This window comes from Cetorhinus maximus, chromosome 14, assembly GCF_964194155.1.
Source record: "Cetorhinus maximus chromosome 14, sCetMax3.hap1.1, whole genome shotgun sequence".
In the NCBI taxonomy this organism is placed as follows: Eukaryota; Metazoa; Chordata; class Chondrichthyes; order Lamniformes; family Cetorhinidae; genus Cetorhinus; species Cetorhinus maximus.
Genome location: NC_135892.1, coordinates 15433084 through 15453930, shown reverse-complemented (window position 1 = coordinate 15453930; position 20847 = coordinate 15433084). Strand labels below are relative to the sequence as shown.

General features: G+C 42.6%; 1 protein-coding gene across 7 annotated transcripts in view; it reads right to left on the bottom strand.

Annotated features, from left to right (window-relative positions):
- Nucleotides 1-20847, bottom strand: part of utrn (utrophin) — a 630893-nt gene that overhangs the window by 474120 nt on the left and 135926 nt on the right. For 6 of the 7 annotated variants that reach the window (XM_078556557.1, XM_078556553.1, XM_078556558.1 and 3 more), the window contains exons 15-16: nucleotides 18842-18949; nucleotides 11629-11808 (exon numbers count right to left, since the gene is read on the bottom strand). In XM_078556557.1, the coding sequence (XP_078412683.1) occupies nucleotides 11629-11808; nucleotides 18842-18949 (288 nt within the window). The remainder of the gene's footprint in view (nucleotides 1-11628; nucleotides 11809-18841; nucleotides 18950-20847) is intronic. The other variant, XM_078556559.1, reaches the window with a different exon arrangement.

The window sequence follows — 20847 nt, the reverse complement described above, 5'->3', positions numbered from 1 at the left end:
TACCAAATACCTTATGGGCCAAAGGATGCTTAAAGCATCTGCTGAGAGGTTAACATATGGCAATGCCACATCAAGTTGAACAGGATTTTTGAATGCATAAATATAGAGTGTTGCTCAAAGGCATATCGTGTCTTGGGTGAAAGATCATACTTCAAGGAGACACACAAGGAATCAGAAAGTTGCAATGTGGCAGATGGGTTAGACATTTTCAATCCAAGGCCACAATTCTTCAGCTGAATTACAGCAGAAAACTCAATCAGCAGTACTGCTCAATAGCACATCAGAAAGCCAATCTCTGAAAGACTGATGTTTTCCTTCAAGAAAAACAAGTTTGAAACCCTTTCAGTATCCTATCCAAGACCATAAAATCTTACAGCACAGGAGGAGTCCATTCAACCCATCCTGTCTGTGCCAGTACTTTGATGGAGTTATCCAATTAATTCCAGTCTTCAACTCTTACCCCATAGCCCAATAAATATTTCCTTTCAACTACTGTATTTATCGAATTCTCTTTTGCATGTTTGCATGTTATTACTAAATATGCTTCCACAGCCCTTCCAGGCAGTGCATTCCAGATCTTGCTACATAACAATAAGTTACTAGTACTCTGGAAAACTACTTGTTCTCATCTTGGAGTTTGAAAAATATTGCTTCAAAATTATCTTTCTGAAAAATGATCTAAAAGAAGTTTGTGTTCTACAATACTAATCTTCTCATTAAATTAATTATTCTAAATTTCTGAATTAACAGCGAAAATAGATGTAAAAGTGTACGACCTGATTGTGATTACGGAGACATGGCTACAGGGTGACCAAGGTTGGGAACTGAATATCCAAGGGTACTCGATATTTAGGACGGACAGGCAAAAGGGAAAAGGAGGTGGGGTGGCGTTGTTAGTTAAGGGTGAAATCAGTGCAGTAGTGAGAGAGGATATTGGCTCAGGAAATCTAGGGCCAGGATTTTCCATTTGGTGGTGGTGGTGGTGGTGGGGGGGGGAGAGTGGGAGCAGGCGGGTGCGCACCCGATTGGCACGCATGCCCATCCAGTGTATTTCACAACTCCCATGGATAGCGGGAGTTTGCGGGCGGCGGCGGGCATGCGTGCCATAAGCCTCACTTAACCTGTCTATATCCCTCTGTGGACTCTTTGGGTCATCCTCACCACTTGCCTTCCCGCCAATTTTTGTGTCATCTGCAAACTTGGCTATAGTACATTCACTTCCCTCATCTAAGTTATTAATATATATTGTAAATAATTGTGGCCCCAGCACTGATCCCTGTAGCACTCCACTAGTTACAGGTTGCCATCCTGAAAATGGACCCCATATCCCAACTCTGTCTTCTATTAGTTAGCCAACCCACTATGCATGCTAATATACTACCCCCAGCATCATGGGCTCTTAACTTATTAAATAGCTTTGTGTGCAGTGCCTTATCGAACGCCTTTTGGAAATCCAAATATATTACATCTACTGGCTCCCCTTTATCTATCCTGCTTGTTGCCTCCTCAAACAATTCTAACAAATTTGTCAGGCATGATTTCCCCTTCATGAAGCCATGCTGACTCTGCTTCATTATATCATGCATTTCTAAATGCTCTGCTACTACACCCTTTAATATAGACTCTAACATTTTCTCAATGACAGATGTTAAACTAGCTGGGCTATAGTTAACTATTTTTTGTCTCCCTCCCTTTTTGAATAAAAACCCATCTGGTTCACTAATTGCTTTTAGGGAAGGAAATCTGCCATCCTTACCTGGTCTGGCCTACAAGTGACTCCAGACCCACAGCAATGCGGTTGACTCAAATGCCTAGCAAGCCACTCAGTTGTATCAAACTGCTAAAAAGTCTCAAAGGAATGAAACTGGATGGGCGACCCAGCATCGACCCTGGCACCGGAAACGACATTGGCAAAATAAGTCCTGTCGACCCTGCAAAATCCACCTTATGAACATCTGGGGGCTTGTGCCAAAATTGGGAAAGCTGTCTCACAGACTAGTCAAACAACAGCCTGACATAGTCATGCTAACTGAATCCTACATTACAGGCAATGTCCCAGACACCACCATAACAATCCCTGGGTATGTCCTGTCCCACCAGGACAGACCCAGCAGAGGTGGCAGCACAGTGGTATACAGTCGGGAGGGAGTTGCCCTAGCTGTTTAACATCGACTCCAGACCCCATGAAGTCTCATGGCATCAGGTCAAACACGGGCAAGAAAACTTTCTGATTACCATGTACTGTGCCCCCCCCACCGCCTCCTCCAGCTGATGAATCAGTATTCTTCCATGGTAAACACCACTTGGAGGAAGCACTGAGAGTGGCAAGAGCACAGAATGTTCTCTGGGTGGGGGACTTCAGTGTCCACCACCAAGAGTGGCTCGGTCGCAGCACTCCTGATGGCATTTCCACTATGCTATATGGGATAGATTTCAAACAGATCTAGCAACTCAAGACTGGGCAACCATGAGGTGCTGTGGGCCATCAGCAGCAGCAGAAATGTATTCAACCACAATCTGTAACCACATGGCCTGGCATATCCTCCACTCTGCCATTACCACCAAGACAGGGAATCAACCCTGGTTCAATGAAGAGTTCAGGAGATCATGCCAGGAGCAGCACCAGGCATACCTAAAAATGAGGTGTCAACCTGTTGAAGATACAACACAGGACTACTTGTGTGCCAAACAGCATAACATCAAGTGATAGACAGAGGTAAACAATTCCACAACCAACAGATTAGGTCTAAGCTCTGCAGTCCTGCCACATCCAATTGTGAATGGTGGTGGACAATTAAACAACTCACTGAAGGAGGAGGCTCCACAAGTATCCCCATCCTCAATGATGGGGGAGCCCAGGATATCAATGCAATAGAGAAGGCTGAAGCACTTGCTACAATCTTCAGAGAGAAATGCTGAGTGAATGATTCATCTCGGCCTCCTCCAGAGGTCCCTTGCATCACAGATGTCAGTCTTCAGCCAATTTGATTCACTCCACGTGATAAAGAAACGGCTGAAGGCATTGGATACTGCAAATGCTATGGGCCGCGACAATATTCCAGCAATAGTACTGAAGACTTCTGCTCCAGAACTTGCCATGCCCCTAGCCAAGCTGTCCCAGTACAGCTATAACACTGGCATCTACCCTGCAATGTGAAAAATTGCCAAGGTATGTCCTGCAAACAAAAAGTAGGACAAATCCGACGCAGCCAATACTATCCAATCAATCTGCACTTGATCAACAGTAAAGTGATGGAATGTGTCATTAACAACGATCAAGTGGCACTTGCTTAGCAATCACCTGCTCACTGATGCCCAGTTAGGGTTCCACCAGGGCCACTCAGCTCCTGACCTCACTACAGCTTTGGTTCAAACGTAGACAAAAGAGTTAAACTCCACAGGTGAGGTGAGAGAGAATACCCTTGACATCAAGGCCACATTTGGCTGAGTATGACATCAAGGAGCCTAAGCAAAACTGGAGTCAATGGGAATCGGGGAAAACTCTCCACTGGTTAGAGTCATACCTAGCACAAAGGAAAATGGTTGTGGTTGTTGGATGTCAGTCAACTCAGCTCCAGGACGTCACTGCAGGAGTTCCTCAGGGTAGTGTCCTCAGCCCAACCGCCTTCAGCAGCTCATCAATGACCTTCCTTCCATCATAAGGTCAAAAGTGGGGATGTTCACTGATGATTGCACAATGTTCAGCACCATTCGCAACTCCTCAGATACTGAAGCAGTCCAGATGCAGCAAGATCTGGACAATATCCAGGCTTAGGCTGACATGTGGCAAGTAACATTCACGCCACACAAGTGTCAGGCAATGGCCAATCTCCAACAAGAGAGAATCTAACCATCAACCCTTGACATTCAATGGCATTACCTTCGCTGAATCCTCTACTATCAACATTCTGGGGGTTACCATCGACCCGAAACTGAACTGGACTAGCCATATAAATACTGTGGCTACAAGAGCAGATCAGATGCTAGGAATCCTGCAGTGAATAACTCACCTCCTGACTCCCCAAAGTCCATCCACAATCTACAAGACACAGATTGGGAGTGTGATGGAATACTCTCCACTTGCTTGGATGAGTGCAGCTCCAACAACACTCAAGAAGTTTGACACCATCCAGGACAAAGCAGCCCACTTGATTGGCACCCCATCCACAAACATTCACTCCCTCCACCGCCGACACACAGTGGCAGCAGTGTGTACCATCTACAAGATGTACTACAGGAATTCACCAAGGCACCTTAGACAGCAACTTCCAAATCCATGACTGCTACCATTTAGAAGGACAAGGGTAGCGTATACATGGGAACACCACCACTTGGAAGTTCCCCTCCAAGCCACTCACCATCCTGACTTGGAATCATATCGCCGTTCCTTCATTGTTGCTAGGTCAATATCCTGGAACTCCCTCCCTAACAGCATTGTGGGTGTACCTACAGCACATGGACTGCAGCTCACCAGCACCTTCTCAAGGGCAATTAGGGATGGGCAATAAATGCTGGCCCAGCCAGCGACACCCACATCCCTTGAATGAATAAAATAAAAAAATGGCAGGCTCCGAGGGCCAAATGACCGACTCCTGCTCCTATTTTCTATGTTTCTATTTAACACAATCTTTGAGCAATAGGATAAATAATCTTATTACAACCTCAAAAACATAGCACTGGTTTTGTGGCCTTATGGACAAACAACTGTAGGTGCATCAGATTTACTTTTACACAATACTGTTTTGTTCCTTAGGAGTTTTGTCAGCTTTCCACCAATAATATTAGGGTAGGCTCAGAGTGCAGTTGTTGGTACTAAATGTTCTGTAAGGCGGGTGCACTGTCACACAACAGCTGCCCAGCTTTTTCCACACCAGTAAATAAAGCTTAGATTTAGCCCCAAATTGCTAAATTACAGCAGCAATTAGAAAGATCCTAGTGATCTGGAGCTCTAAGTGCAACCTTGTGACCTGATTTTGAAAACAAGCTTGAATCCATCACCACAGAATATGCGCTGATTCATACATTCCTATCAGATTTGTTAAACACAAATTGGGTCCAACTAATTTGATTGAATTCTTTGAAGAGGCTGCAGAGAAGGTTGACTAAGATATTGCTGTAGATGTTGTATATACGGACTTTCAGATGGCATTCGACAAAGTGGCATTTAGGAGGCTTATTAAGAAGATGGAAGCCCACAGAATTAAGGGGAAAGTGGTGGTATGAATATGAAATAGGCTCAGTGCCAAGAAGCAAAGGATGGTGATAGAAAGCTGCTTTCAGACTGGGAAGTGGTCACAGTGGTGTTCCCTTAAGGGTCAGTTTTGGATGCATTAATGTTCCAAAATTTGCTAAATTCTGGAAAGGTTCCATCAGACTGGAAAGTGGCAAATATAAAACCTCTATTTAAGAAGGGAGGGAGGCAGAAAACAGGAAACTCTAGTTAGATTGACTTCTATCATGGAGAAGCTGTTAGAATCGATCATTAAGGAGGTCTTCGCTGGACACTTAGAAGAGCTGAAGGCAATCTAAGAGTCAGCATGGTTTTGTGAAAGGAAAATCATGTTTAACCAATTTATTAGAGTTTTTTGAAGAAGTAACATGCACAGTGGATAAAGACATACTGTACTTGGATTTCCAGAAGGCATTTAATAAAGTGCCACATCAAAGGTTATTACGGAAAATAAAAGCGCATGGTGTAGGAGGTAACAAATTAGTATGGATACAAGAGTGGCTGGCTGACAGAAAGCAGAGAGTATGCATAAATTGGTCTTTTTCGGATTGGCAAGATGTGACAAGTGGAGTCCCACAGGGGTCTGTGCTGGGGCCTCAACTTCTTACGATTTACATCAATGACTTAGATGAGGGGAGTGAAGACGTGGTAGCTAAATTTGTAGATGACACAAAGATAAGTAGGAAAGTATGTTGTGAAGAGGACATGAGGTTATAGATGGATATAGATAGGCTGAGTAAGTGGGCAAAGATTGGCAAATGGAGTTTCATGTGGGAAAATGTGAAGTTGTTCACTTTGGCCAGAAGAACAAAAAAGCAGGGTATTACTTAAATGGAGAATGGCTGCATAATTCTGAGGTGCAGAGGGATCTAGGTGTTCTAGTACATGAGTCACAAAAAGTTAGTATGCAAGTACAGCAAGTAATTAAGAAGGCTAATGGAATGTTATCCTTTATTACGAGAGGGATTAAACATAAAAATAAGCATGTTATGCTTCAGTTACACAGAGGATTGGTGAGACCACACCTCGAATACTGTGTGCAGTTTTGGTCTCCTTATTTAAGGAAGGATGTAAATGCATTGGAGGCGGTTCAGAGAAGGTTTACTAGTTTGATACCTGGAATGAGTGGGTTGTCTTATGAGGAAAGGTTGGACAGGCTAGGCTTGTTTCCATCGGAGTTTAGAAGAGTGAGGGGTGATTTGATTGAAGTATACAAAATCCTGAATGGCCTTGTGGGTGAGTCCAGAGCTAGGGGGCACTGTTTTAAAATTCAGATAGAAATGAGGAGAAATTTTTTCTCTCAGAGGGTTGTCAGACTTTGGAATTCTCTGCCTCAGAAGGTGTTGGAGGCGGGGTCATTGAATATTTTTAAGGCAGAGGTAGATAGATTCTTGTGAGGCCACGGAATCAAAGGTTTTCAGGGTTAGATGGGAATGTGGAAATCGAAACACAAGAAGATTAGCCATGATCTTATTGAATGGCGCAGCAGGCTCGAGGGGCGAATGATCTACTCCTGTTCCTATTTCTTATGTTTTATACTTTTCAATCTTTCTAAACAGCCCAGCATCATGTGTGGGGAGCAGGAAACTTTATCACTTATAAAGTTTGTAAGTGATATAAAAGTTGCCAAAAGAGAGATAGAGATGAGGATAGTTATAGGCTTCAGGATGACATAGTCAGTACAACGAAATGGACAGACATATGCAAATGGTGTTCAATGCAAAGAAGCATGAAGTGATGCACTTTGTGAGGTCAAATATGCAAAGACAGTGTAAATGGTGGCTGTGTTTGCTGCCAACACCAAGCATGTGCATGAATGCGTAGCCACCATCTTTATAGGGGGCAATGTGCAGCAGGACACATGGGCAGTGATCACTGGCCCTGGAATTGCAAATATTACAGAGCTGGCACCAGAATCTCTCAGGCGTCCCGCAGTTTGCTTTATCCCATTTGATTTCCTTTAACATTTTTCTTGCCTTTTCTCCCCCATTCTTTTGGGAAGGCACCTTTCTTCCAATAAACCATCGTCATAGCAACACATCTCAGTAATGTGGAGCCTGCATTCCATCCTCTGTCTGTCCTGTTGGTGCTTAAATGTGCTGTGCTGGGAGAAACAAGCTGTGGAGCTGCAAACGGAATTACGAGCATCACCAGTTGAATCAGGAGCCTTCCCCCCTCCCCATTTTGATGCCCAGAAACTGCAGGAAGGTCACATCCCAACTGCCCGCCTGCTGCAGGGCTCAGAAACTGGGTGAACGGCTCCCAATCGGCACTGTGTCTCCTGCAAATGATGGCATAGGATTCTGTGCATGCGCAGCCAAGTGTGCATGTGCAGATAGGTATCGGCGGCCATCTTGCATTGGCAGGAGACACTCCCACAAATGGCACAATTTTAAAAGTGTTATTGAACTGAGTGACCTTGTTGTCCATATACACAACTTTTTAAAGGTGGAGGGCATGTTGATAAGGTCCTTGCAAAAACATGTGTGTTACTTGAGTTTACAAATAGAGGAAGAGAATATGAAAGCGAAAGGGTTCATGCTAGAAATTTGTTCATCGCTGATTAGGCCTCAACTGGTGTATTTGGAACAATGCTGGGTTCCACACTTCAGGAAAGATGTAAAGGCCTTAGAAAGGGTACAGAACAGGTTTACCAGGATGTTACGAGGGATGAGGGACTTCAATTATGAGGTGTTGAAAATGTTAGGACTGTTTTCATTGGAACATAGAAGGTTAAGAGGTGGCCTACTAAGAGGTTTTCAAGATGAAAAGTTTTGATACAGTCGATAGAGGAAAAACTACTCCCCCACCCTACCCCATGAGTGAGTCAATAAGCAGAGATCATAGATTCAAAATTATTGACAGAAGATGTACAAGGGAGATGGGGAGCTTCTTTTTCACTCAGAGTTGTCAGGGTCTGGAACGCTGTTAACAGAAAACATGGTGGAAACTGATTTCATAAATAATATTAAACCTGAGCTGGACAGGTTCTTGAGGATGAGGAACTTACAGGATCGCGAACCAAAAACAGGGGTGTGGGGTTAAGCACGGCTTCTCTTCCCAAGAACCAATCAATAGATGAGGGGCTGAATGGTGTCCTTCTGTGCTGTAAATTTCTATGATTCAAAGATAAAACTTGAAAAATTCTGAATAGCCTGTTTAGGGAATGCTGCTTTAGGAAAATATCAAACTTGGAATCAGGGTCATGATGATCTTTGGCAACTGGAGGCTCCAACAGAACTTAAAATGAGAGCTGCTACACCCTGCCTGAGCTTCAGGTCTCTGTTATCCTTACCATTAAACTCAAGTTTTTTTTTATTCATTCACAGGATGTGGGCTTCACTGATTGGGCCAGCATTCACTGCCCATCCCCAACTGCCCTTGAGAAGGTGGTGGTGAGCTGCCCTCTTGAACTGCAGCAATCCATGTGGTGTAGGTACACCCACAGTGCTGTTGGGAAGGGAGTTCCAGGATTTTGATCTAACCAGTTACCAGGTCAAAAAATGGCTTTACACTAATACAGGACTCAATAGCATGCTGGGGCATTTTACTGCTGGCATATCAAGCCATGGAGCATGGAAACATTAAATTAGATTTAAAATCTTTAAAGTTCTTGGCAACCAGCTAAATGATGTTGAGATCCACAACCTCATGCGCATAAATCAGGCATGTAAGGCCATAAAATTACAGAAACATCTCTCTGATGAGTAGAAATTTTGTCTGTTATTGTTTGCCTCATGTAACTGAAAGCACTAAGAGCATGTAATAAAAACAAAACATTGGAAATGCTCAGTATGCCAAGCAGCACCTGTGGAGACAGGGAGAATTAATGCTTCAAGTTGATGGTTTTTCTATGCAAACACATATGAAGAACGTATTGCTATTTTAAGTGCAGTATGACTATTTTAAAAAGAACAAAATCTTAAACCTAACAGACAGACATTACTTTTACTAAACAAAATTAGCTAGTTCAACAACCCCAAATTAAAATTCACAAACCAAAGTTTATATTTAGCAATGTAGCCAGGAAGACCAGGATAGGGAAGTGGATTGTGGATTACCAATCCAAGATTTCAACATAATTTGTAAATTGACACTCAGAGCTTTCAGTGATAGCTCAATTGGGAGACTGGCTACCTAGTGTGGAACTGAATACCGGGTGTGAGTTCCCAGCCTGTGCTTTGGTAACTGTTCTCAGCCAAGGCAGCAGCTTAGAGGTCAATAAAAATGTTGGAAATACTCAACAGGTCAGGCAGCAAGTGTGGAAAGAAACAGCGTTAACATTTTAAGCCCAGACTCTTCAGTAGAACCCCAAGCTCATCAGCCTGAAAAGTTAACTTTTAACAGCATCCACAGATGCTGCCTGGCCTGCTGGGTATTTCCAGTCTTTTCTGTTTTTATTTCAGATTTCCAGCATACCCAGTATTTTCCTTTTGTATTAGAGCTTACAGGCTTTTGCTTTAGTCCTCAGCAACCCTAGGCTAACAGGGAGGGAATTCAGCCGGGATTCCCATAACTACAGCACTCATTCGTGTGGACCATTGGCAGGTGTCTGTGTGAACATCAGGGAAAGAACACACTGAGTTTAGCTCTGATCTCACCAGTACTCATTATATAGACCGAAATGTATAGCAATGTGGAGACGGTGGCATAATGGTATTGTCACTGGACTAGCATTCCAGAGACCAAGGGTAATGTTCTGCAGACCTGGGTTCAAATCCCACCATGGTAGATAGTGAAAATTGAATTCAATAAAAAAAGATCTGGAATTAAAAGTCTGATGATGTCCACAAAACCATTGCCCGTTGTTGTAAAAACCCATCTGGTTCACCAGTGTCCTTTAGGGAAGGAAATCTGCCGTTCTTGCCTGGTCTGGCCTACATGTGACTCCAGACCCACAGCAATGTGGTTGAGTTTTCAAGAGCAATTAGGGATGGGAAATAAATGCTGGCCTAGCCAGCGGCGCTCACATCTCATGAATTTTTTAAAAATCACTTGGAGAATAGTCTCTTTTTTTTATATGTTCATGGGATGTGGGCATCGCTGGCTAGGCCAGCATTTATTGCCCATCCCCTAATTGCCCTTGAAAAGGTGGCGGTGAGCTGCCTTCTTGAACCGCAGTAGTCCATGTGGTGTAGTTATACCCAAAGTGCTGTTACGGGTGGAGTTCCAGGATTTTGCCCCAGCAACGGTGAAGGAATGGCAATTTATTTCCAAGTCAGGATGGTGAATGGCTTGGAATACATTATCAGTGTTACCCAAGCCTAGCAACAATGAGAGAGAGAGTCAAAGGGAGATAGAGATTTACCTAGCAACCATCAGTTTGTTCCAGCCTTGGAGACAAGACTTGGAAGTTTTGCCAATGAACTAGTCAAAACAATAATAAAACAAGGACACTTGGACTTACATGCACTGCTGACAATGTTCAAAAGCCATTCCATACTTAGACTGCAAAAATAATTGATGCGTGCATGAGGATAATCATGTTCTGAAGTTCACTCGGAATTAACCAAGAGATTACCACATAAGGCGATGCCAATTCTAGTTTGAAAAGGATAGTGTTTACAATAGCCATTTTTCCTTTGTCTGAGAAACACAAGGAGGAATGCATGCCTATATTCAAGTATGTTCTGTTAATAATACTCTACTTGGAAAGTGCTTTCTTTGCTGAAGGAAGAAATAATGATTTGGAACCTCTCAACATTGACTATTTTCACTCCTACTCATTGGAATGACAAGGAAGTTCTTTATAACAACAGCGCTGCTTTTGGAGTGTGAAGTCACCCAATTCAGGGAAGAGGGGAGGATACAAAGAAAGGAAGGTAAAACTGTAAAGACATTCCCAGAATATTCCTGGAAACTGTTCAGCCATAACTCAAAGCAACCAAAGCCCCAAAAATGAAACTGAAAACCACAAGTATGAAGTCGTTTGACTATCCTAAGATTGGGACTATAAAAAGTGCTTGAGAGTTTAAATTAGCTGCCAAATGTTCCTGCAAATATGTGTAGAGAGGGCTTTGAGCAGTTAAGAAAATGAACCTTAGTAAATTAAGCAATAGGTCATTCACCACACAGCAAACATGTAGTTTGCAAATATCCCACAACAGCTGACCATTGGAAAGAATCCAGTTTATCTTATGTACATAAGTAGTTTTCATTTTTATCAGAACCTACAGCCCTAAACCACCACGTTTACTAATCCTCAAATACTAACCAATTTTCATTTCAGATTCAGTTGCATGCAAACTACCTTCTTCCAAGAGAAGTCTCAGAATGTGCTGGAAATGTCACAACATACACCGTGTAAGTTTGGTGCCCACAGCACCTACTACACTGCTTGGATTTTCTGTTTTTGGTACGTGGTACAATTAAACAATTCAGTTTGATGCAGTTCATACCCGTTTGGAGTAATCTTCCAGCTGTTGCACTAAATTGTCCCATTTTTGCGATAGCTGTTCCATATTGCTCTCAATTTTCTTTGATGAATTACTGTTGTTCAGCAGTTCCATTAAGTCTCGACCAAGTTCACCCAGATGGTCCAATGCTGGACGCTTCATTCCCAGGTCTTCCTTCAAAATCTAATAGAATGTACATGGCAATAATCAATGCCTCATTGTAGAATAAGGTGTTGTATTTGCCAATTTGTTGTATATTATACATGTCTGACTTACCTCAGAATAATATAGAGATGAGACTGGTTCTAAGTCTACAACAGGCTCATTTACAGTGCTTTAAATTACATCAGTAATCACAGAATTTCTACACACTTGTTCACAGTTCTGGCTTCTCAGGTCTTTCTGGAAGCTTCTGTTCACTCTGAGGCTATACCCAGGCTTAATCAATCAAGCAAATTAATATAGATCAGTCAACAGACTAACACAATCAAACACAGGTCAATTAAACCATTGAACACCACATAAGGTTTAGCAGTTGTGCTTCCAGGTCATTAGATAACAAAAGTAATTCATTATGGAAGCACAAAATTCAAAATTATTAGTCACTTACTAACAAAATTAAACAGCAGGCAGTTGCACTGTCCGACTTATGCAGCTTTTCTCATCAAAGATCAACATTAGTTAAGTTGTTGCTCATTATTTTGAAGTTTTATTCTTTTAAAATATAAGTTCATATCCTATTTCTCTCTTTTCTGACTCCAAATGGGTAATTCTAATGAAGCCTTTACACTCAACAGGTCAACAGGAAAGCAGACAACATATAGTAGGGCTTGTCTGTGCTTCTTTACAAACAGCACCCAATTCATACAAACCTTGAGCACAAAAAACACTGTGATGCACTACATTATGCTACCGAAAAACAAACATGCATTTGCACTTAGAATAATTACAGCACAGAAGGTGGCTATTCAGTCCATTGTGTATGTGCCAGCTCCCTGCAAGAGCATGTCAGCTAGTCCCACCAGGTCCGCCTTTTCCCTGCAGCCCAGAAAATTGTTCCTCCAGATAATTATCCAAATCCCTTTTTGAAAGCCATGATTGGCTTTGCCTTCAACACAATCTCAGGCAGTGCATTCCAGATCCTACCTACACGTTGCATGAAAGCATTTTACCTCATGTCACCTTTGGTTCTTCTGCCATTCACCTTAAATAAGTGTCCCCAGGCTCTCAACCCTGCACCACTGGGAACATACGAACATAAAAACAAGGAGCAGTAGGCCATTTGGCCCCTTGAACCTGCTCCACCATTTCATAAGATCATGGTTGATCTAATAGTACCCTCAAATCTATATCCCACCTACCACCGATAACCTATCACCCCCTTACTTACCAACAATCTCTCCACTTCTAACTTAAAAATATTCAAAGCCTCTGCTTCCACCACCTTTACAGGAAGAGAGTTCCAAACATTCACGACCCTCAGAGAAAAAATTTCACCTCATCTCCGTTTTCAATGGGCGACCCCTTATTTTTCAACAGTGAGCCCTAGTTCCACATTCTCCCACAAGAGGTAACATCCGCTCCACATCCACCCTGTCAAGACCCCAGAGAATCTTAAAGGTTTCAATCAAGTTGCCTCTTACCCTTCTAAACTCCAGTGGCTACAAGCCTAGCCTGAGCAACCTTTCCTCATAAGACAACCCGCCCATTTTAGTTATTAGTCTGGTAAACCTTCTCTGAACTGCTTCCAATGCATTTACATCCTTCCTTAAATAAAGTGACTAATATTGCATACAGTACTCCAGATGTGGTTCCACTAGTGCTCTGTGTAACTGAAGCAGTACCTCCGCACTTCTGTATTCAATTCCCCTCCCAATCAGTGATAACATTCTATTAGCTTTTCTAATTGCTGTGCCTGCATACTAGCCTTTTGTGATTAATGCACTAAGACATCCAGATTCCTCTGCATCCTCTCACCATTTATATAATATGCCTCTCTTTTATTCTTCCTGCCAAAATGGACAATTTCACATTTTCCCACAGTATACTCCATTTGCCAGATCTTTGTCCACTCACTTAACCTATCTATATCCTTTTTGTAGCCTCCTTATGTCCTTTTCACAACTTACTTTCCTACCTATGTTTATGTCGTCAGCAAATTTGGCAACCATCCCATCCATCCATTCAGCCATCACTTATATAAATTGTAAACAGTTGAGGTCCCAGCACTGATCTCTGTGGCACACCACTCCTTACATCTTACCAACCTGAAAAGGACCCATTTAAGCCTACTCTCTGCTTCCTGTTAGCCAGCCAATCTTCTATCCATGTCACCCCCTATGCCATGAGCTTTTATTTTGCACAATAACCTTTTATATGGCACTTTATCAAATGCCTTCTGGAAATCTAAGTACAGTACATCCACTGGTTCCCCTTTATTCACAGCACATGTCACTTCCTCAAAGCGCTCCAACTGGTTAAACATGATTTCCCTTTAACAAAACCATGTTGACTCTGCCTGATTACCTTGAACTTATCCAAGTGCCCTGCTATAGTTTCTTTAATAATAGCTTCTAACATTTTCCCTATGACAGATGTTAAGCTAACTGGCCTGTAGTTCCCCGCTTTCTGTCTCCTTCCCTTTTTGAATAATACAGTTACATTTGCTATCTCCCAACCTAATGGAACCTCCCCCGAATCTAGGGAGTTTCGGAAAATTAAAACCAATCCATCAACTATCTCACCAGCCACTTTTTTAAATCCTAGGATAAAGTCCAACAGGATCCAGGCAACTTGCAACTCCAACAATTTACTCAGTGCTTCTCTGGAGACTGTAATTTTCCTGAGCTCCTCCCTACCTTCCATTTCCTGATTTCTAGCTGCTTCTGTGATGTTACTTGTATTCTCTTTCGTGAAGACTGATGCAAAATACCTGTTCAATTCATCTGCCATTTCCTTGTTTTCCATCATCAATTCTCCAAACTCACTTCTATAGGACCAATATTCATTTTGTTAACTCATTTTTTAAAAACTATTTAAAAGCTCTTACTATCTGTTTTTATATTTTTGGCTAACTTTCTCTCTGATCTTTCCCGCCTTATTAATCTTTTAGTCATCCTTTGCTGTTCCTTAAATTCTGTCCAATCTTCTGGCCTTCCACCTATCTTTGCACAATTTTATATTTTTTATTTACGTTTGATTCTATCTTTAACTTTTCTAGTTAACCACGGATGATATGTCCATCCCTTGGACTTTTTCTTACTCATTGGAATGTTTCTACTCTGTGTATTCCAAAATATCCCCTTAAACGTTTGCCATTGCAACTCTATTGACCTATCCCTTAACCTCATTTGCCAATTCACTTTAGCCAGCTCTGCTTTCAAGCCCACATGATTGCCTTTATTTAAGTTTAAAAATATAGTCTCGGACCCACTCTCTCCCTCAAACTGAATGTAAAGTTCAATCATATTATGGTTGCTGCTACCTGGGGGTGCCTTCACTATGAGGTCATTAATTAATCCCATCTCGTCGCACAATACCAGGTCTAGTAGCCTGCTCTCTGGTTGGCTCCAGAATATGCTATTCTAAGAAACTATCCTGGAAATATTCTGTGAACTCATCTAGGCTACCTTTGCCACTTCTCCAGTCTACATGTAGATTAAAATCTCCCATGATTATCGCTGTGCCTTTCTGACAAGCTTCCGTTATTTCTTCCTTTATGCTCCATCCTACCATGTGGTTACTATTAGGGGAGCCTGTACACAACTCCCACAACTGACTTCTTGCCTTTACCATTTCTCATCTTCACCCAAACCATTTCCACATCCTGGTTTCCTGAACTTAGGTAATTCCTCTCTGTGGTGCTAGTACCATCATTAACTAACAGAGCCACCCCTCCACCTTTTGCTCGCTCCCTGTCCTTCCTAAATGTCCTATGCCCTTTAATATTCAGGACCAATCCATGTCCTCCTGCAGCTGTGTCTCTGTAACAGTTTCTTCCTATCTACTCTTGTCTAGATTCCTCATGATTTTGGATGCCTCTTATCAAATCTCCTCTCAGAAGACCAGCCCAGCTTCCCCAATCTATCCAAGCAACTGAAGTACCTCATCCCTGGAAACATTCTTTTTAATCATTTCTGTACCCTTTCTAATGCCTTCATTCTCTTCCTAAAGTGTGGTGCCCAGAATTGAACACAGCACTCCAATTGAGGCTGAACCAGTGTATTATAAAGGTTCACTATAACTGCCTTGCTTTTGCACTCTATGTCTATATTTATTTAAAAATCCTCCAGAATTTGATGGGAGATGGTGGCATAGTGGTATTGTCACTGGACTAGTATTTCAAAGACCCAGGGTAATGCTCTGGGGACCTGGGTTCAAATCCCACCATGGCAGATGGTGAAATTTGAATTCAACAAAAATCTGGAATTAAAAGTCTGATGATGACCATGAAACCATCGTAAAAACCAATCTGGTTCACTAATGTCCTTTAGGGAAGGAAATTTGCCATCTTTACCTGGTCTGGTCTATATGTGACTCCAGGCGCTCTGAACAAGGGCAATAAATGCTGATGCCCACACACCATTTTGTCAACCTGCTCTGCCACCTTCAACAATTTGTATTTTTTATATTTCCTTTATATTTATATTTCCTACCAAAATATATGACTTCACACTTCTTTGCATAAATTTCAACTGCCACATTTCCACCCAATCCACCAGTCTGTTTATGTCCTCTGGAAATCCTCCTCACACTTCACTTTGGAAATTGTTGTGTACCACATAATCTGCATTACCCTCATCAACTCTTGTTACCTCATCAAAAAACTCAAATCTTGTTAATTAAACATGATTTGACTTTAACAAATCTGTGCTGACTTTCCTTAATTAATGAGAAATGATAAAGGCAAGAAGTCACTTAATTAATCCACATTTGTCCAAGCAACTGTTAATTTTGTCCACGATCATCGTTTCTAAAAGCTTTCCCACCATCACGGTTAAACTAACTGGCATGTAGTTGCTGGGTTTACCTTATCCCTTTTTTTGAACAAGAGTGTAACATTTTCAATTCTCCAGTCCTCTGACACCAACCTGTATCTCAAGGAAGACTGGAATATTATGGCCAGTTCCTCTGCAATTTCCACCCTTACTTCCTTCAGTATGCTTGGATACATCTCATCCAGTCCTGGGGACTTAACTTTAAATTCAGCCAGCCTTTCTAAAACCACAGCTGTCATTTTTAGCACATCCAGTGTCTCCACTATCTCTTCTTTCACTATGACTTTGACAGCAGATTTTTTTTCTGAAGTTATTCTTTCACAGAATGTGGGCATCATTGGTTAGGCCAGCATTTATTGTCCATACCTAATTGCCTTTGAAAAGGTGGTGGTGAGCTGCCTTCTTGAACCGCTGCAGTCCATGTGGTGCAGGTACACTCACAGTGCTGTTAGGAAGAGAGTACCTGGATTTTGACCCGACGACAGTCAGGATGGTGTGAGGTTTGGAGGAGTGCTTGCTGGTGTTAGTGCTCCCTTATCCCTCTAGGTAGTAGAGGTCACAGGTTTGGAGGGTGCTGTCAAAAAAAGCCTTGGACAGTTGCTGCAGTGCATCTTGTAGATGGTGCACACTGCTGCCACTGTGTGCCTGTCGTGGAGAGAGTGACTGTTTAAGATGGTGGATGGGGAGCCAATCAAGCAGGCTGCTTTGTCCAGGATGATGTTGAGCTCCTGGAGTATTGTTGGATCTGCACTCATCCAGGCAAGTGGGGAGTATTCCATAACACTCCTGACTTGTACCTTGTAGATGGTGGACAGGCTTTGGAGAGTCAGGTGGTGTGTTAATCGCAGAAGAATTCCCAACCTTTGACCTGGTCTTGTAGTCACAATATTTATATGGCTAGTCCAGTTCAGTTTCTGTCAATGGTAACCCCAGGATGTTGATAGTGGGGAATTCAGCAATGGTAATGCCATTGAATGTTAAGAGGAGATGGTTGGATTCTCTCTTGTTGGAGATGGTCATTGCCTGGCATTGGTGTGACACGGATGTTAGTTGCCACTTATCAGTCCGAGCCTAAATGTTTTCCAAGTCTTGCTGCATTTGAACATGAACTGCTTCAGTGCCTGAGGAGCTGCTAATGATGTACAATGTTGTGCAATCATCAGTGAACACCGCCACTTCTGACTTTATGTTGGAGGGAAGGTCATTGATAAAGCAGCTGCAGGTGATTGGGCCTAAGACAGCACTCGGAAGAACGCCTGCAGAAATGTCTTAGGATTGAGATGATTGACCTCCAACAACCACAACTATCTTCCTTTGTGCTAGGTATGACTGCAACCAGTGGAGAGTTTTCCCCCCCTGATTCCCATTGACTTCAGTTTTGCTGGGACTTTTGATGCCACACTCTTGATGTCAAGGGCAGTCACTCTCATCTCACCTTGACAGAGACAGGTACAAAGTACTCATTTAGTACTGCAGCCATGTCCTCTGCCTTCATGTGTAGATCCCCTTTCTGGCCCCTAATTGGTCTCACCTCTCCTTTTCCTAACCTTTAACCTTTGGATCACTGCTTCTCAGTACTCCAGGCTGCTATCATTACTGATACAAATGTGCTTTTATTACTAGTTCTGTAAATATAACCATAGATTCACTGGAATGCACTGTCTCTGTGTAATTTTGCAGTCACTTATACAGTTCTACCAGGCATTTGTAAAGTCCATGCACTATCTGCAAAAATCAAATCCAGGTTTGCAAGGGGCTGAAGATAAATAAAAGTATAAGTAATTTTACATCAAAAATGACCTTTTTCTCCTTTTAAAGTCCAGGACCTACCCAGGATTATTTTCTCAAATCTACCCCAGAAGACAGTTCCATAGACCCTGCGCACTCTCCACGCCCCCCCCCCCCCGCCCCATTATTTCTACCGCCAGCAGCTTGCCCAAGTGGCCATTTTTCATACCAGTCTCAGGAAAGTGATTCTCTGCATGGAGGGTAGGAGCAGTGTCAGGCATTGAGTCTGATTCGTTCTTCAACCAGTGTCCACACATGTTGAGTTCCCAGAAGACCTCAAATGGACAGCAACCAGGAACTGATTATTGTATCCCATCACTAGTTCAAACCCACAAAGGCAACCTTAGCAATACTTCCATCACCCTAACCAAATGGGAGAACTGAAACCAGTTGCTCCCCTGAAAACTGTTGCTCATTAAATGCACACTTACTGCCAGTCTGCAGATATTCATTCCAACCTCACTCTGATCCTTGAAGCTGCTGGTTTGCACCTCAGTGAGAGCTTCTTCCTTCTCAGTTAACCAAGCTTCAAGCATCAGCTGCAAAAGGAAGCAAGACAAAGTTCTTTTTAAATTGATTTTCCCCATCATCCCTCCTAAATGCCACAGAAGCTATCACAAACTCAAGTCAATGTATTACTGAATATGCAGGTGAGTGAAGGGAAGGGTAAAACTCCAAGAAGTATGACTAATGGGAAACAAAGCAGCAGGTTAGCATGTGGGGGGGGGTGGATTCAACTTCATGGAAAATTATGAAAAAACTGAAAAGAAAGGAGAGCCCAGGAGAGGCTATTAAAGTCTCCAGAACACAAAATAGGACAGAGTGTTTGGAAAGGGCTAGGAATCTAACTTCAAACACAACAGATAAAGGGACGACAATGAGAAAGGGGACAGGAAATACAGGACTGAAGGTGTTGTATCTGAATGCACGCAGTATACAAAATAAGGTAAATGAGCTTGTGGCGCAAATTGAAATTGGCAGGCATGATGTGGTGGGCATCACGGAGACATGGCTACAAGGGGATCAGGATTGGAAGCTAAATATCCAAGGATATACATCCTATCGAAAAGATAGGCAGGTTGGCAGAGGGGGTGGGGTTGCTTTGTTAGTAAGAAATGAAATTAAATCGATAGCAAGAAATGACGTAGGGTCAGATGATGTAGAATCTGTGTGGGTAGAGTTGAGGAACCGCAAAGGTAAAAAAACCATAATGGGAGTTATGTACAGGCCTCCGAACAGTAGTCAGGATGTGGGGCACAAGATACACCAGGAGATAGAAAAGGTGTGTAAGAAAGGCAAGGTTACAGTGATCATGGGGGATTTCAATATGCAGGTAGACTGGGAAAATCAGGTTGGTAGTGGATCTCAAGAAAAGGAATTTGTGGAATGTCTACGAGATGGCTTTTTGGAGCAGCTTGTGGTGGAGCCCACTAGGGAACAGGCAATTCTAGATTTAGTGATGTGTAATGAGGCAGATTTGATAAGGGAGCTTAAGGTGAAGGAACCCTGAGGAGGAAGTGACCATAATATGATAGAATATACCCTGCAATTTGAGAGGAAAAAGCTGGAATCAGATGTAACGGTATTACAGTTGAATAAAGGCAACTACAGAGGCATGAGGGAGGAGCTGGCCAGAATTGACTGGGAGATGAGCCTAGCAGGAAAGACAGTGGAACAGAAATGGCAGGAGTTTCTGGGAGTAATTTGGGAGACACAGCAAAAATTCATCCCTAGGAAGAAGAAGCATACTAAAGAGAGGACGAGGCAACCATGGCTGACAAGGGAAGTCAGGGACAGCATTAAAGCTAAAGAGAAAGCATACAATGCGGCGAAGAGCAGTGGGAAGCCAGGGGATTGGGAAGCCTACAAAGACCAACAGAGGACAACTAAAAAAGAAATAAGGAGGGAGAAGATTAAATATGAGGGTAAATTTGCCAGTAATATAAAAGAAGATTGCAAGGGAGTTTTTTTAGATATATAAAGGGTAAGAGAGAGGCAAAAGTGGACATTGGGCCACTGGAAAATGACGCTGGAGAAGTAGTAGTGGGGAAAAAAGAAATGGAGGAACTGAATAGGTACTTTGCGTCAGTCTTCACGGTGGAAGACACGAGTGACATCCCCAAAGTTCAAGAGAGTCGGGGGGCAAAGGTGAGTATGGTGGCCATTACCAAAGAGAAGGTGCTAGGAAAACTGAACGGTCTGAAGGTGGATAAATCACCTGGACCAGATGGATTACATCCCAGAGTTCTGAAGGAGATAGCTGAAGAGATAGTGGAGGCGTTAGTGGTGATCTTTCAGGAATCACTCGAGTCAGGGAGGGTCCCAGAGGACTGGAAAATCGCTAACGTAATCCCCCTGTTTAAGAAGGGAGTGAGGCAAAAGATGGGAAATTACAGGCCGATTGGCCTAACCTCGGTCATTAGTAAGATTTTAGAGT